Source organism: Oncorhynchus clarkii, chromosome 26, assembly GCF_045791955.1.
Source record: "Oncorhynchus clarkii lewisi isolate Uvic-CL-2024 chromosome 26, UVic_Ocla_1.0, whole genome shotgun sequence".
NCBI classification, from domain to species: domain Eukaryota; kingdom Metazoa; phylum Chordata; class Actinopteri; order Salmoniformes; family Salmonidae; genus Oncorhynchus; species Oncorhynchus clarkii.
Genome location: NC_092172.1, coordinates 22,137,329 through 22,155,406, shown reverse-complemented (window position 1 = coordinate 22,155,406; position 18,078 = coordinate 22,137,329). Strand labels below are relative to the sequence as shown.

The following is an 18,078-nucleotide window of genomic DNA, read 5'->3' as shown; positions in this document are numbered from 1 at the left end:
CGTACCTGGGGATGTGTGTCCCCCAAATCCCCTCCCCCTGTTCAGCTCCGTCCACCCAACTGACTCTAATCACTTCTGAAGGACCCCATACACTACCAGCCCTCGAGTGCACACGTTTCACTCAGGCATTTAGACGGACATCAAAACGCATTACCTCAGAGATCAGGAGACGTGTGTGTGTGTGTGTGAGGCAGGGTGTGGAAATGAAGACATTAACTCTGTCTGCTGACTCGGAGGAACCTGTACAGTTCCTGAGTGGCAGAAAACAGAAGGTTGGTTATGTGTTTATCCTACCAGGGTTATTGAGTACAGCCTGTAGGGAGGTCAGGTAAAAGTAGGCTATAGTTATGATTAAAACATCCTATTGTATCAATCTCTATTTTCATCAACCTTCTGCCTGTCTGTCTGTCTGCTGGCATTTCTGTCTAGATTGACATTATTTAAGTCCATAAGTTTCCATAAGTCACATTTACATAGATTTTCTTGGGGTTTATACAGTGGAAGTCAGAAGTTTACATGCACTTAAGTTGGAGTCATTACAACTCGTTTTTCAAACACTCCACACATTTCTTGTTAACAAAGTATAGTTTTGGCAAATAGGTTAGGACATCTACTTTGTGCATGACACAAGTAATGTTTCCAACAATTGTTTACAAACTAATTATTTAACTTAATAATTCACTGTATCACAATTTCAGTGGGTCAGAAGTCTACATACACTAAGTTGACTGTACCTTGGAAAATTCCAGAAAATGATGTCATGGCTTTAGAAGCTTCTGATAGGCTAATTGACATAATTTGAGTCAATCGGAGGTGTACCTGTGGATGCATTTCAAGGCCAAGACCTCAGAAAAAATTGTAGACTTCCACAAGTCTGGTTCATCCTTGGGAGCAATTTCCAAACGCCTGAAGTTTCCATGTTCATCTGTAGAAACAATAGTATGTAAGTATAAACACAATGGGACCATCATATATCTTTATGTACATATTCTTTATCCCCTTACACTTGTGTCTGTCTATGGTAGTAGTTTTGGAATTGTTAGCTAGATTACTTGTTGGTTATTACTGCATTGTCGGAACTAGAAGCACAAGCATTTCGCTACACTCGCATTAACATCTGCTAACCATGTGTATGTGACAAATAAAATTTGATTTGATTTTTGCAGCCGTCATACCGCTCAGAGATGAACGTACTTTGGTGTGAAAGCGCAACTCAATCCCAGAACAACAGCAAAAGACCTTGTGAAGATGCTGGAGGAAACAGGTACAAACGTATCTATATCCACAGTAAAACGAGTCCTATATCGACATAAGCTGAAAGGCCTCTCGGCAAGAAAGAAGCCACTGCTCCAAAGCCGCCATAAAAAAGCCAGACTACGGTTTGCAACTGCACATGGGGACAAAGATCGTAATTTTTGGAGAAATGTCCTCTGGTCTGACAAAGGCCCACAGAGAGAGACAGAGGAAATCAAAGAGAAAAGAGAGAGGGAAGGGAAAGATGCAGAGATAAAGATAAACTTTAATCAGATTATAACTTTTTTGAAGATAAACTTTTCATAGTGGCAACATAATCTACATTAAGATAAACATGTTTGAAAGTGGCTTTATTATCTACATTAAGATAGAAAGGTTTCATAGTGGCAACATTATCTACATTAAGCGCACACAAGCACATACACACATACATACACACATACAAACACACACACATACATTGTACACCTACATAGAGACATACAAACACACACACATACATACACACATACTGTACATGCACATACACGCACATTCAGGCATACACACATGCACATACAAACACACATGCACACATTCACACACATATACACACAGACACATACACACACACACAAACACACATACACACACATACAGGCATACACTTAATGGGTTAAAATAACAACATAGTCATTAAACAGCAACTAGAAGAACACATATGTCATACATGTGGAGGTATATGTTTCTATAGACAGGCAACACACAGTCAGTCCTGTCATTAGATGAGCTGCTTCCTTCAGGAGTGGATACCATTGCGACCACTTCATAACCAACCCTGTGACAGTGTTGTGACCGCGGCGTCACCAGCTAGGAAAACACAACACGAGTGTCTGGACCGGAGGCGACCGCCTCGCGTGCCGGTGTAACCACATTCAGAGGCCACGTGCATTCTCAGAATGATGTAATTTATGGTGAGGAAGGATTACCACCTCCTCCCTCTCTCTTTTCCTCTTGCTCTCATCACTCTTCACGTTGCACCTCTCCTCTCTCCTTTTCATCTCTCTCTCCATGTTGCGCATCTCCTCTCTCCTTTTCATCTCTCGCTTCATGTTGCACCTCTCCTCTCTCCATCTCTCCATGTTGTGTCTCTCCTCTCTCCTTTTCATCTCTCTCTCCATGTTGCACCTCTCCTCTCTCCTTTTCATCTCTCTCTCCATGTTGAACCTCTACACTCTGTCCCCAGCATCTCTCCTTTTCATCTCTCTCCATGTTGCACCTCTCCTCTCTCCTTTTCATCTGTCTCTCCATGTTGCACCTCTCCTCTCTCCTTTTCATCTTTCTCTCCATGTTTAACCTCTACTCTCTCCCAGCCTCTCTCCTTTTCATCTGTCTCTCCATGTTGCACCTCTCCTCTCTCCTTTTCATCTCTATCTCCATTATTTTATTTTTCTTCCTTTCCCTATCCCTGCAGCGTATGTTACTCAATCCATCTCTTCTCTTCTTTCCCCTGCTGCCCTCTCTCCTTTCCTTTTCCAATTATCTCCCATTTCCCTCTCTTTCCCTTTCCAATTAACAGCTGACCACCTCCCATCCGTTCATACCCATGGGATCTTGGTGAACTTTCATCTCTATATGGAGGTGTATCTAACTGGAGGAGATTGAGCTTCCATCTGGCTATATGAGATCCAACCCTGATATGAGTTTTCAAAATCAGAACCTGCCTGCATCCTCTTTCACAATTTTGCTCTCTTCTTCTGTGCCCTCCATCCCTATTGCCTTGCTATTTTATTGCCTCTCACCATTTTCTCTTTATCTTCCTCCCTCTCAGTCCCCTCCCCCCTTCCACTCTTAGCGGAAAAAGACCATCAAACTGTGTGCCATCAGACATTATGTGTCTCCATCCATATCACTGAGTGGATTCATTCCTAGTAAACAGAAGAAACAGACTTTAAGCAAAAATAAAAACAAATCATGACTGAATTATGAAATTGAACCATTTTCCTCTGTTTTTTTACTGCCCTTGCAACAGTCCCCTGGCTCCTAAAAATAAGCACAGCCTTTGCTGTAGGCTACCATTAACTAGAGGGAGGCTGAGGCAGGGTAAGGCAGTCTAACATATGTGTGGTTGCACTCCCCTGTGTAAAAGCCTATACATGATAATTACAAACACAAACCCGTTGGATCGTAAATAATTTTATTACGCAAGTCTGTTGAGTCACTGCTGTGAGCTGGCGGGGAATGAGTCAATTTGCTTCTCTGAAAAATAATAGATGTGATTGTGTTTGTTCGCTTTCATATGCAATCAGTAGGCCTACACGTCAGGAAATGCTATGAGGAACACGTTCAGTGTGTTGTCTTTTCTATATGCAAAATGTATGTGTTGTAAGTTCTATGCTTTGGACAGGAAAAGTTAGACCTAGACCTACAGTCAGGTCCATAATTATTGGCACCTTTGACAAAGATGAGCAAAAAAGATTGTATGAAATAAATTATACAAATACTGAGCTATATTGCATGTATTATTATTTTATACTACAAGAACTGCTCAGAGAAATATATTTTGTTTAATAAGTCATATTAAACAAAAACGGGTCAGAATGATTGGCACCCCTGTTTTCAGTACTCCGCATCCTACCCTTGTGAGGATAACGCCACTGAGCCTTTTTCAAAAATGTTTTCTGAAATTGGAGAACACATTGGGAGGGATCTTCGACCCTTCCCTCATTCAGAATCTTTCCAGATCTTTGGATCTTTTCAAACCATAGGTTTTCAATGGGGGTTAAGTCCGGAGACTGAGATGGCCATTACAAAATGTGGATTTTGCGGTCAATTAATAATTTATTTGTGGATTTTGATGTGTGCTGATGTGCGTGGCCAAAGAGGTCTACTTTCATGTCATCTGACCAGTGCTATGGTCAGATGACATGAAAGTAGACCTCTTTGGCCATGCACACCAGTTGTGGGTTTGCCGTTGGAAAAACAGAAGCATATGCAGAACAGTACCTCATACCTACGGTAAAATATGGTGGTGGATCTTTGATGTTATGGGGCTATTTTGCTTCCACTTGTCCTGGGGTACTTGTTAAGGTCAACGGAAGCAATATCTTTACCAAGTACCAGGACATTTTAGCCAAAATCCTGGTTGCCTCTGCTAGGAGGCTGACACTTGGCTGGCAGTGAATCTTCCAGCAAGACAATAACCCCAAGCACACTTTAAAATCCACAAAGAAATGGTTAATTTTCTACAAAATCAACATTTTGCAATGGCCATTGCAGTCTCCGGACTTTAACCGAACTGAAACCCTGTGGTTTGAATTGAAGAGGGCAGTCCATATGTGCATACGAAGGATATCAAGGTTCTGGAAAGATTCTATATGGAGTAATGGTGGTCTAAGATCCTTCCCAAAGTGTTCTCCAATCTTTTTTTATTTTTTATTTTTAATACTAAATGTCATTATCCTTGCAAAAGGGGAGGGTGCTGTAGTATTGAAAACTGGGGTGCAAATAATTTTGACCCGTTTACCTCTTTCTCTAAGCAATTGTATTAGTATAAAATAATATAATTTCCCAATTTTAGCATATTATACAGCTCAGCATGTGTATAATTTATGTGATAGTCTTGTATGCTCATCTTTATGATCTTTATCAAGGGTGTCAATAATTATGGACCTGCCTGTAGGCTACATATAGGATCAAAGGCGAGATAAATGTACATATTGCTTTCAATTGCCTTCTTCAAATATCTCTGAACACAGCACTTTTAGTCGAGGAAAATGTACATGATATGACCACAGCCTATGTACAAACTATAAGCTGAATCATTATTTGTTTCCTTGTTGAGATAAATGAAGGCATTTTCCCAGTCGGTGTCAAACCTTCCCTTCCCAAACAAGAAGGAACAGGAGCTGAGACAAGCATGCTGATGAAAAAATGAAAAGTCATTTTCAGCGCAGTAAATGCCTGACTGCTATGCTTATCCCCTCGATGCTGCCTCTTATCTGCAGTTTTAAAGTCTACTCTGTGGTTGTGTTGTAGGAGGACGAGCTGTGACCGCAGTGGAGGCTTTCATGACACCTGCTGGTGTTTTGCCCAGCTATCCCTGGCCTTCCCCGCTCCGCTTGCATCTTCTCCGCGTAGAGCACCGTGTCTGACCGCATCCATTGGACGGATCTGCAGGCTTCTATATATTCACATCTTCCTCCTACGTATTCCTTTGAAGACTGAAATAAACTGCGGGAGATCTTTGAAACAATGTTGCAGAAGATGAAGTAGAATATGTCTCACAGGTTAGATAAAGTTTCAATGAAAACGTGTGATTGCACCAACACTTCCCGTTTATCGATTTGTAGCGTACTTGTTTCTTGTTACACATCTGAGAAAACAACTTCCACACCTGTTTCAAAAGGCTTTTCAATCAATCAATGATGTAATCAAATCAAATCATGATAGATAATGAAGTGCTGAGATAAAGTATAGGTCTACAGCATCACTAGCACACCCTGTCCCATGTCCAAGCAAGGCTATTTTTCTCATATTTCCAATGGCTCTGAAGCAAGGGAACTAGAGAGGGAAAGGCAGAGGTACAAAGCAATGGGGAAACAAGAGACTATACAGAATTTGAATAGAATGAGGGGGGCAGAGGAGAGTGAGTGTCAAAGTAAGTGTGTGTGTGTGGAGGAGGCTGAGGGGGTGAGTGAGATCATTTTAATTTCAAAGAAAATCATTTTAAAGCTGGATTACAGTATGCCTACCATAGGAACTATTGACCTATATGGAAGATGAAAGTTCACTGAGGCCCCATGGGTATTGTGGGTGATACTGAGGAGAACGCATGACAGGGCATCATTACTCATATTGTTGCTATAACAAAGACAGTCCACATATATCATTTCTGGTGTTGTTTTCATTATTGTTTTTCAAGGACTGTTGTGGTCAGTTATACAGTTGAAGTCGGAAGTTTACATACACCTTAGCCAAATACATTTGAACTCAGTTTTTCACAATTCCTGAAATGTAAAAAAAACAACTGTAACATGGACTGCCCCCAACTTGTGAGCATTGTTAATTCATCATTCAAGACAGATTAAAATAAAAGTTTATTGATTATTGTGACCATTCTCCTTCTGTCAGTGACCATTCTCTGTCAGTGGCAACAGCTGGACAGTGGCTGAAAGAAGCCAATATGAGGTTAAGAATGAAGTCCCTGGAAGCTTGGTCCACATTCCATATTTATTTAACTTCATTCCCTCTAAAGGAAGGGCTTATTGGCCCTGTCTCTCTTTCAAACACAGACACACAATAGACTGTGCAGAAGGGGGGGGGGGGCATAAAGCAAACCGTTTAGCATGCATTATTAATTACTATTTGAGAAACTGTCTGTGTCTGTGCGGTCAGCTAAGGGGGCTTGGGGGCGGGGGGATCCGCGGCTGAGCAAACACACAGGCAGGTTCCAGCTAGAGCGTCAAACGCGTCCCTCCATCACTGCAGCCATTGGTAGAAATGTCTGTTTCCAGTCTGTTGGCTTGGGTCGTTGGGCTCATAGCCTGCGTCAATGCCTTGGAGACAGCAGCGCTACGCGCTACACTGCTCCACTATTTCCCCTGACCCTGTGTAGGCTCTCACGCTCAGTTAAGCAAACACTAGACCCTCTCATCATCAGACGCTCTTCAACAAATCAGTGTGCGATTCTGCAAGAGCGAGTGCACATCGTAAACTATTCTTTCTCTACACTCTATATCTCTCCAGGATGGATTTACTTTTAGCGGTGACAGCTACCTCGTATCCCGAGTGAGGGGAGTCTTATCAATTGACAACTTTCGTCAATTCCTGGAGTTTTGAGTGGGGAAGCAAGCGTTTTTTTCCTCTCTTGATCCTCACTCGTATTTCACCACCGCATCAGCTGGAGCGATAGCTGCCGCTTCACGATGGCAGGAGCGGGAATATTTCTGTGCATTCTGCTATTACAGTTTTTTATCTCCACTGCGCTGTGCAACGCCGGATTCATCTTCACAGAGGAGCCCTCGGAGAGAGCTGGGAAGTCAGACGGGTATTGTAGTCGGATATTACGGGCCCAGGGCACTCGGAATGAAGGCTACAACGAGTTTCGGCTCCGAGTCGAGGGGGACCCAGAAAATTATCAGCCTGGGAGCACTTACAGAGGTACTGTATTCCGTCCTATTGCGCGCACATTGTCTGACACCCAATAGGGTATTTTTTTGCCTTTACACTATTTATATTTTGTGTTCAACTCGCAGACGCAGTGTTGTGGTCATTTATAAGGAAGTGATATAAGCCTAGAAGTCAGAGCTGTGTTATGACAAGTCAAACTCTTGTGGAAAGAGGAGTTGGGCACAGACCAGAATGCCCTCATACTGTAACTTCATAGGCGTCTGTTTATCGCTGAAATATTTGGAACTTGTAATGCTCTAACTTCATTTTTGGTGACTGCAGACTCATTGGTCATTATAGTTAACATTTTTGATTCATTAGTCTAAATAAAGTCCCATTTTGGCTCAATCACTCATCACATCACAGTTTTATTCGAACACATTATCTCAGGGAAGCTAGTGTATATCAATACAGTAATGATAATGACACGAGTAATGGCAGCAATTGCCAGTTGTTTCAGCAAGTGAAGAGCTAATTTCCCTTCTGATTGATATAGCCTATTAAGATCACATTCCTATGAGGTACGAATCCAGAATTGTTAGCAATTTTGTAAACCTTTATTAAACCTATCAATATGTTCCCCATCAGTTTGTTTTCTTCACTGACTGTGTTTGTGATCCCCAGTGACTCTGTATGCATCCAGTCCCGCTTACTTCAGAGGTTTCACCCTCATCGCTCTGAGGGAGGGCAGGGAAGGAGACAAAGAAGAGGACTATGCTGGCAATTTCCAGGTAAGACAACAATTCAACTTGTCATTATATGTCATTGAAATGATACAAAATGAAAATGTAGATATTACAACATGTATATTTTTTAAAATTGTAAATGACCTTCAGTTATTCAGGTGAAAGTAATGTTATTTCAAGATGCAGTCAGTCATCAGAAGCTAGCAGATTCATTACTTAATGTACCAACAACAGCTGCAAATTCCAATAAAACTACATCACGTTTTGAAGTTCACCTTCCTTGCTTTGTCTATCATGAATCTAGCAAATAAGTTTTGTAGGTCAGATTGCAGTATTTATATGATTTCATAGCACAAACGTTTGTTAGAACATTTCTCACACATGCTTTAGCCAGGTATAGAGCAGGCCTGCCCAGGCAAGTGCAAGGGATTGCCTAGTAAGATGTGCCTCAGAGGGAGACAACGTCTTCATAGTGCGGCAAATACCCTTGATTTGTGAATCTGTTCGGCCTGAACAGCTAGCCAACAGCTAAAATGTCTTTGAAAAATAAGATTTCAGCTCATAGAGAGAAGTATCTAACTAAATAACTACATTATGGCGTTCACTAATCATAAACTGTTTACATATAATAGAAATATGGGTACATTTGTGGACAAAATTCCTACTTACTCAACCTTTAACTTGTTATGCCTGAGATTACCGGGGGCAATATAACAACAACCAGTGATAGTACAGGTAAATTGTTTGGTAAACAATTCCAAAGTCACAAAGCGCGTCCACTATAACGTGACAAAATGTCCAAAAGTTCCGTAACAGTCAGTAGAAACATGTCAAACGATGTATTGAATCAATCTTAAGAATGTTGTTAACGTACATCTTGAATAACGTTCCAACCGGAGAATTACATTGACTTCAAATGAGCGATGGAACCGAGCTGCCTCTCACGTGAACGTGCGTGGTCACCTCATGGCAGTGGTTACTCATTCCTGTCTCATTCGGCCCCCCTTCACATTAGAGTCATCAGACAAAGTTCTATTGACTGTTGACATCTAGTGGAAGCCGTAGGATGTGAAAACTCATCCATATCTCGCTGTAATTTCAATGGGAGCTTGTTTGAAAATCTACCAGCCTCAGAAAAAATCCAAACAGGAAGTGGAACTTCTCAGGTTTTTGCCTGCCATATGAGTTCTGTTATACTCAAATACATAATTCAAACAGTTTTAGACACTTCAGAGTGCTTTCTATCCAATACTAATAATAATATGCATATATTAGTAACTATGACTGAAGAGCAGGCAGTTTACTCTGGGCACCTCTTCATCCAAGCTACTCAATACTGCCCCTGCAGCCATACGTTTATCCACAGTGTAAGTCAAAGACATTAGGATTATACTGTATTTCAAGTTTGCATGATACAGGAACAGAAGAAGGCTGCACTCAAAGTTCACAAAAGTAGTGTAGGTTTTTATACCCTATTCGTCAGTCAGTCAGCCAGTCAGTCGCTAGGTGCACAGCAGTCCCAGCGAATAGGGAGTGTATTGATGCAGTCATGTGATATACAGGTGCAAGGATATCCTCTCTCCCAGAGCAGAGCAGAGCCAACACACTTAACCACACCTGGCAGAACATTTACATCAACACCATATGCTGCCTGTGCTGGCTCTCACCCTCTCCGCTCTGTGCGAGAGAGAACTCCCAACATAATCTGTCCCCTCTCAGACCCCTCATGCCAGAGTCGTTCTGTTTCACGCATCATCTTGGAGGAAGCGCAATTACTTTCACCCCGTTTCCTCTAATTCCTCTATTTATGGCCCCCTCTGTATTGTGTGTGTGTGTGTGTGTGTGTGTGTGTGTGTGTGTGTGTGCGCGCGTGCGTGAAAATGGGAAAAGGAGCCTTGTGCCAGCACACACACACAAATCTAGCCAGGTTTAGAGCGAAGATCGTTCCCAGCCTACACAGACGGCTCCAACTGGACTGGAAAAGGGAGGGAGCAAGAGAGGGGGAGGGAGGGACGGGGGAAGTGTTTTCACACTTAGATGTCAGGGGATATTGTAGGACATGTCCCCAGCTCTGATGAGGCCCTCCGGGTTCTAGCGTGGTGAGACATGGGCTGGGGGAGACAGAGGTTTCAGGCCAAGAACACACAGCAGGTGAATTGGCCAATAATATGTTGTTTATAGGTTTTATAACCAGATTGCTGGGCTAGAGGACTGATACTCCTCCTTCACAAACACTATTTTAAACAAACAATGTTATGAAGCCATTTGTTAAACAAGTCACGCACAATCTGACTGAAATCTTTGAGTGATATGAATAAATCAATGAAAACTGAGCTCCTATAATGCTTCGGGAAAGAAAATCTTCTAACAAGGTGGAACTTCTACAATATATATTATATTTAAGACCTTATTAAAAATCATTTTCGCAACTTGTAACAACGATAAATGTAATAACACTTGTAAGTGTAATAACTCTGCTTTTAGACTCTCCAATCCAAAATTAAACCTAGAATCGGCTTCCTATTTTGCAACAAAGCCTCCTTCACTCATGCTGCCTAACATACCCTCGTAAAACAGACTATCCTACCCATCCTTGACTTCAGCGATGTCATTTACAAAATAGCCAACACTCTACTCAGCAAATTGGATGCAGTATATCACAGTGCCATCCGTTTTGTCACCAAAGCCCCATATACTACCCACCACTGCGACCTGTACGCTCTCGTTGGCTGGTCCTCGCTACATATTCGTCGCCAAACCCACTGGCTCCAGGTCATCTATAAGTCTTTGCTAGGTAAAGCTCTGCCTTATCTCAGCTCACTGGTCACCATAGCAACACCCACCCTTAGCACGCGCTCCAGCAGGTATATTTCACTGGTCACCCCCAAAGCCAAATTCTCCTTTGGCTGACCTTTCCTTCCAGTTCTCTGCTGCCAATGACTGGAACGAACTGCATAAATCACTGAAGTTGGAGACTTACATCTCCCTCACTAACTTTAAGCATCAGCTGTCAGAGCAGCTTACCGATCGCTGCAACTGTACACACCCAATCTGTAAATAGCCCATCCAATCAACTACCTCATCCCATATTTGTTTCTGTCTTTCTGCTCTATTGCACACCAGTATTTCTACTTGCACATCCTCATCTGCACATCTATCACTCCAGTGTTAATTGCTAAATTGTAATTACTTCGCCACTATGGCCTATTTATTACCTTACCTCCTTACTTCATTTGCACTCACTGTATACAGATTTTTCTGTTGTGTTATTGACTGTATGCTTGTTTATTCCATGTGTAACTCTGTGTTGTTGTTTTTGACACACTGCTTTGCTTTATCTTGGCCAGGTCGCAGTTGTAAATGAGAACTTGTTTTCAACTGGCCTACCTGGTTAAATAAAAGCCAATGTTTTAATTTTTTTTTAAATGAACGTTCTATTTGTAATAACTTTTTAAAGATTTGGTAATACCCCCGGTACAGTTTATAACTTGCCGATAAACATAATTTTCCCGCTAAATGGAGTAAGTTATTACATTAACCGGTGGTTATTACGTTAACTGGTGGTTTCATGAATAATGTAATAACTTCATCCAATCATGTAATAACATACCAAAATGTATATATTTTTGATGTAATACTTCAGTAAATGTGATGCACATACAGTACCACCACCCACTGCCAATTACAACACTAACAAACTCTTGCACATCATACAGGAATAGTCATACATAGAGACACCCACAAGCACACATTGAAATGTACACACATACACAGTCTCACACACACACACACACACACACACACACACACACACACACACACACACACACACACACACACACACACACACACACACACACACACACACACACACACACACACACACACACACAGAGATAAAAAATACCTGAATGAATCTGTAGGCCCTGGTATTAAACATGTCATCTGCAATATTTCCCGCAAACAATAATGAATCATTAGGAGGTCACAAAAGTCACCTAAAGTCGCCAGGATGTTGTGTCATGGTCCCTGGAGTTTTTTTTCTAGATTCAAGTTGGTCCTGGGGATGTTCTTGGAACATTGTGTCATAGTCCCCTGAAGATTTTTTCTAGTTCGCAATTTGACCCGAGGACGATTTTATTTTGGGACATTGTGTCATAGTCTCATGGAGGTTTTGTCTAGTTTTCGGTTTGTCCCGAGGACGATTTTGGGACATTGTATCATGGTCTCCTGGAGGTTTTGTCTAGTTTCCGGTTTGTCTCGAGGACGATTTCGGACGTTGTATCATGGTCTCCTGCAGGTTTTTGTCTAGTTCCCGGTATGTTCCGCCAAATTCAAAACAACAAAAATCTCATAATTAAAATTCCTCAAGCATACAAGTATTTTACACCATTTTAAAGATACAATTCTTGTTAATCCAGTCACAGTCTCTGATTTCAAAAATGATTTACAGCGAAGCACCACAAACGATTATGTTAGGTCACCACCAAGCCACAGAATAAACACAGCCATTTTTCCAGCCAAAGAGAGGAATCACAAAAAGCAGAAATAGAGATACATTTAATCACTCCCATTTGATGATCTTCATCAGATGACACTCATAGGACTTCATGTTACGCAATACATGTATGTTTTGTTTGAGTTTACATTGGCGCGTTACGTTCAGTAGTTCTAAAACATGCGGTGATTGTGCAGTGAGCCACATCAATTTACAGAAATACTCATAATAAACATTGATAAAGATACGACTATTATACATGGAACTTTAGATAAACTTCTCCTTAATGCAACCGCTGTGTCAGATTTTTAAAAAAACTTTACGGAGAAAGCAAACCATGCAATAATCTGAGTACAGCCTTTAGACAGCAAAGCAGCCATAAAGATACCTGCCATATTGGGTAGTCAACATTACTCAGAAATAGCATTTTAAATATTTACTTACCTTTGATGATCTTCATCAGAATGCACTCCCAGGAATCCCAGTTCCACCATAAATGTTTGATTTGTTCGATAATGTCCATCAGTTATGGCCAAATATCTTCTTTTGTTAGGGCGTTTGGTAAACAAATCCAAAAGCGGGTTCAGGTCGCGCCGAACGTCGGACGAAATTTTCTAAAAGTTCCGTTACAGCCCATAGAAACATGCCAAACTAAGTATGGAATCAATCTTTAGGATATTTTTAACATAAAACTTCATTAATGTTCCAATCGGACAATTCCTTTGTCTGTACAAATGAAGTGGAACGTAGCTACCTTTCACGTGAGCGCACCAGACTGAGGCACTCACTCAAAGATCCCTTATGAGCCCCTCCTTTAGAGTATAATCCTCAAAACAGGTTCTAAATACTGTTGACATCTAGTGGAAGCCTTGGGAAGTGAAACATAACTAATATCACCCTGTATCTTCAATGAAAAACTACAAACCTCAGATTTCCCACTTCCTGATGGATTTTTTCTCAGGTTTTCGCCTGCCGTATGATTTCTGTTATACTCACAGGCATCATTCAAACAGTTTTAGAAACTTCAGTGTTTTCTATCCAATACTACTAATACTATGCATATATTAGCATCTGGGACAGAGTAGCAGGCAGTTTACTCTGGGCACCTTATTCATCCAAGCTACTCAATACTGCTCCCCTGTCACCAAGAAGTTAAATCAAATCAAAATCAAATCAAATGTATTTATATAGCCCTTCTTACATCAGCTGATATATAAAAGTGCTGTACAGAAACCCAGCCTAAAACCCCAAACAGCAAGCAATGCAGGTGTAGAAGCACGGTGGCCAGGAAAAACTCCCTAGAAAGGCCAAAACCTAGGAAGAAACCTAGAGAGGAACCAGGCTAGGAGGGGTGGCCAGTCATCTTCTGCCTGTGCCGGGTGGAGTTATAACAGAACATGGCCAAGATGTTCAAATGTTCATAAATTACCAGCATGGTCAAATAATAATAATCATAGTCGTTGTCGAGGGTGCAACTCGTCAACACCTCAGGAGTAAATGTCAGTTGGCTTTTCATAGCCGATCATTGAGAGTATCTCTACCGCTCCTGCTGTCTCTAGAGAGTTGAAAAGAACAGGTCTGGAACAGGTAGCACGTCCGGTGAACAGGTCAAGGTTCCATAGCCGCAGGCAGAACAGTTGAAACTGGAGCAGCAGCACAGCCGGGTGGACTGGGGACAGCAAGGAGTCATCATGTCAGGCTGTCCTGAGGCATGGTCCTAGGGCTTAGGTCCTCTGAGAGAGAGAAACAGAGAATTAGAGAGAGCATACTTAAATTCACACAGGACACCGGATAAGACAGGAGAAATACTCCAGATATAACAAACTGACCCTAGCCCCTCGACACATAAACTACTGCAGCATAAATACTGGAGGCTGAGACCGGAGGGGTCAGAAGACACTGTTGCCCCATCCGATGATACCCCCAGACAGGGCCAAACAGGCAGGATATAACCCCACCCACTTTGCCAAAGCACAGCCCCCACACCACTAGAGGGATATCTTCAACCACCAACTTACCATCCTGAGACGAGGCCAAGTATAGCCCACAAAGATCTCCGTCACCGCACAACCCAAGGGGGGGAGGGGGGCCAACCCAGACAGGAAGACCATGTCATCGACTCAACCCACTCAAGTGACGCACCCTTCCTAGGGATGGCATGGAAGAGCACCAGTAAGCCAGTGACTCAGTCCCTGTAATAGGGTTAGAGGCAGAGAATCCCAGTGGAGAGAGGGGAACCGGCCAGGTAGGGACAGCAAGGGTGGTTCGTTGCTCTAGAGCCTTTCCGTTCACCTTCACATTACTGGGCCAGACTACACTCAATCATATGACCTACTGAAGAGATCTTATTAGCCGTATTTAGCACTAACTGAAGTTTAATTAGTGCTTTATCTGGGTAGCCGGAAAGTAGAGCATTGCAGTAGTCTACCCTAGAAGTAACAAAAGCATGGATTAATTCTTCTGCATCATTTTTGGACAGAAAGTTTCAGATTTTTGCAAAAAAATATTTTTGAAAAAAGCTGTCCTTGAAACAGTTTGATATGTTTGTCAAAAGAGAGATCAGGGTCCAGAGTAATGCCAAAGTCCTTCAGTTTTATTTGAGACGACTGTACAACCATCAAGATTAATTGTAAGATTCAACAGAAGATGTTTGTTTCTTGGGACCTAGAACAAGCATCTCTGTTTTGTCTTAACCTGTTGCGACGACCAAACCCGGATCCGGGATTCTATTTATAGACCTAAGCTCATTACCATAACGCAACTGAAATGAAAATCGCAAATGAAATGAAATAAATATGCTATCTCTCAAGCTTAGTCTTTTGTTAACAACACTGTCATCTCAGATTTTCAAAATATGCTTTTCAACCATAGGAAAACAATCATTTGTGTAACAGTAGCTAGCTAGCGTAGCATTTAGCGTTAGCATTAGCGTTAGCATTTAGCAGGCAACTATCACAAAAACAAGTAAAGCCTTCAAATAAAATAACTTACCTTTGAAGAACTTCTGATGTTTTCAATGAGGAGACTCTCAGTTAGATAGCAGATGCTCAGTTTTTCCAAAAAGATTCTTTGTGTATTAGAAATAGCTCCGTTTTGTACATCACATTTGGCTACCAAAAAAAAAAAAAAAAAAAAACGAAAATTCAGCCCTCAAAACGCGAACTTTTTTCCAAATTAACTCCATAATATCGACTGAAACATGGCAAACGTGGTTTAGAATCAATCCTCAAGGTGTTTTTCCACATATCTCTTCGATGATATATCCTTCGTGGAAGCCTGGTTTCTCCTTGCTCTCAAATGGAAAAATAATTGCACCTGGCTTTGCGCTCCAATTTCGACGCAGGGACACCAGGCGGACACTTGGAAAATGTAGTATCTTATGGTCAATCTTCCAATGATATGCCTACAAATACGTCACAATGCTGCAAACACCTTGGGGAAACGACAGAAAGTGTAGAATCATTCCTTGCGCAATCACAGCCATATAAGGAGACAATGGAAAACAGAGCTTCAGAGATTCTGCTCATTTCCTGGTTGACGTATCATCTTGGTTTCATCTTTGGCGTCTCTGGCAGATCCTGGCTGAATGGTGGTTCTGGCAGATCCTGGCTGACTGGCGGCTCTGGCTGCTCCATGCTGACTGGCGGCTCTGGCTGCTCCATGCTGACTGGCGGCTCCTTGCAGACTGGCGGCTCTGGCGGCTCCTTGCAGACTGGCGGCTCCTTGCAGACTGGGGGCTCTGGCGGCTCCTTGCAGACTGGCGGCTCTGGCGGCTCCTTGCAGACTGGCAGCTCTGGCGGCTCCTTGCAGACTGGCAGCTCTGGCGGCTCCTTGCAGACTGGCAGCTCTGGCGGCTCTTTGCAGACTGGCACCTCTGGCGGCTCCTTGCAGACTGGCAGCTCTGGCGGCTCCTTGCAGACTGGCAGCTCTGGCGGCTCCTTGCAGACTGGCAGCTCTGGCGGCTCCTTGCAGACTGGCAGTCCTGCGGCTCCTTGCAGACTGGCAGTCCTGCGGCTCCTTGCAGACTGGCAGCTCTGGCGGCTCCTTGCAGACTGGCAGCTCTGGCGGCTCCTTGCAGACTGGCAGCTCTGGCGGCTCCTTGCAGACTGGCAGCTCTGGCGGCTCCTTGCAGACTGGCAGCTCTGGCGGCTCCTTGCAGACTGGCAGCTCTGGCGGCTCCTTGCAGACTGGCAGCTCTGGCGGCTCCTTGCAGACTGGCAGCTCTGGCGGCTCCTTGCAGACTGGCAGCTCTGGCGGCTCCTTGCAGACTGGCAGCTCTGGCGGCTCCTTGCAGACTGGCAGCTCTGGCGGCTCCTTGCAGACTGGCAGCTCTGGCGGCTCTTTGCAGACTGGCACCTCTGGCGGCTCCTTGCAGACTGGCAGCTCTGGCGGCTCCTTGCAGACTGGCAGCTCTGGCGGCTCCTTGCAGACTGGCAGCTCTGGCGGCTCCTTGCAGACTGGCAGTCCTGCGGCTCCTTGCAGACTGGCAGTCCTGCGGCTCCTTGCAGACTGGCAGCTCTGGCGGCTCCTTGCAGACTGGCAGCTCTGGCGGCTCCTTGCAGACTGGCAGCTCTGGCGGCTCCTTGCAGACTGGCAGCTCTGGCGGCTCCTTGCAGACTGGCAGCTCTGGCGGCTCCTTGCAGACTGGCAGCTCTGTCGGCTCCTTGCAGACTGGCAGCTCTGGCGGCTCCTTGCAGACTGGCAGCTCTGGCGGCTCCTTGCAGACTGGCAGCTCTGGCGGCTCCTTGCAGACTGGCAGCTCTGGCGGCTCCTTGCAGACTGGCAGCTCTGGCGGCTCTTTGCAGACTGGCACCTCTGGCGGCTCCTTGCAGACTGGCAGCTCTGGCGGCTCCTTGCAGACTGGCAGCTCTGGCGGCTCCTTGCAGACTGTCAGCTCTGGCGGCTCCTTGCAGACTGGCAGCTCTGGCGGCTCCTTGCAGACTGGCAGTCCTGCGGCTCCTTGCAGACTGGCAGTCCTGCGGCTCCTTGCAGACTGGCAGCTCTGGCGGCTCCTTGCAGACTGGCAGCTCTGGCGGCTCCTTGCAGACTGGCAGCTCTGGCGGCTCCTTGCAGACTGGCAGCTCTGGCGGCTCCTTGCAGACTTGCAGCTCTGGCGGCTCCTTGCAGACTGGCAGCTCTGGCGGCTCCTTGCAGACTGGCAGCTCTGGCGGCTCCTTGCAGACTGGCAGCTCTGGCGGCTCCTTGCAGACTGGCAGCTCTGGCGGCTCCTTGCAGACTGGCAGCTCTGGCGGCTCATGACAAGCGGGAGACTCTGGCAGCGCTGGACAGGCGGGAGACTCTGGCAGCGCTGGACAGGCGGGAGACTCTGGCAGCGCTGGACAGGCGGGAGACTCTGGCAGCGCTGGACAGGCGGGAGACTCTGGCAGCGCTGGACAGGCGGGAGACTCTGGCAGCGCTGGACAGGCGGGAGACTCTGGCAGCGCTGGACAGGCGGGAGACTCTGGCAGCGCTGGACAGGCGGGAGACTCT

General features: G+C 44.3%; 1 protein-coding gene across 2 annotated transcripts in view; it reads left to right on the top strand.

Annotated features, from left to right (window-relative positions):
- The first annotated feature begins 6,725 nt into the window (after window positions 1-6,725).
- The window catches only part of LOC139385000 (spondin-1-like), a 138,669-nt gene continuing 127,316 nt past the window's right edge, over window positions 6,726-18,078 (top strand). For both annotated transcript variants that reach the window (XM_071129968.1, XM_071129967.1), the window contains exons 1-2: window positions 6,726-7,395; window positions 8,029-8,135. In XM_071129968.1, the coding sequence (XP_070986069.1) occupies window positions 7,161-7,395; window positions 8,029-8,135 (342 nt within the window). In that variant the 5' untranslated portion in view covers window positions 6,726-7,160. The remainder of the gene's footprint in view (window positions 7,396-8,028; window positions 8,136-18,078) is intronic.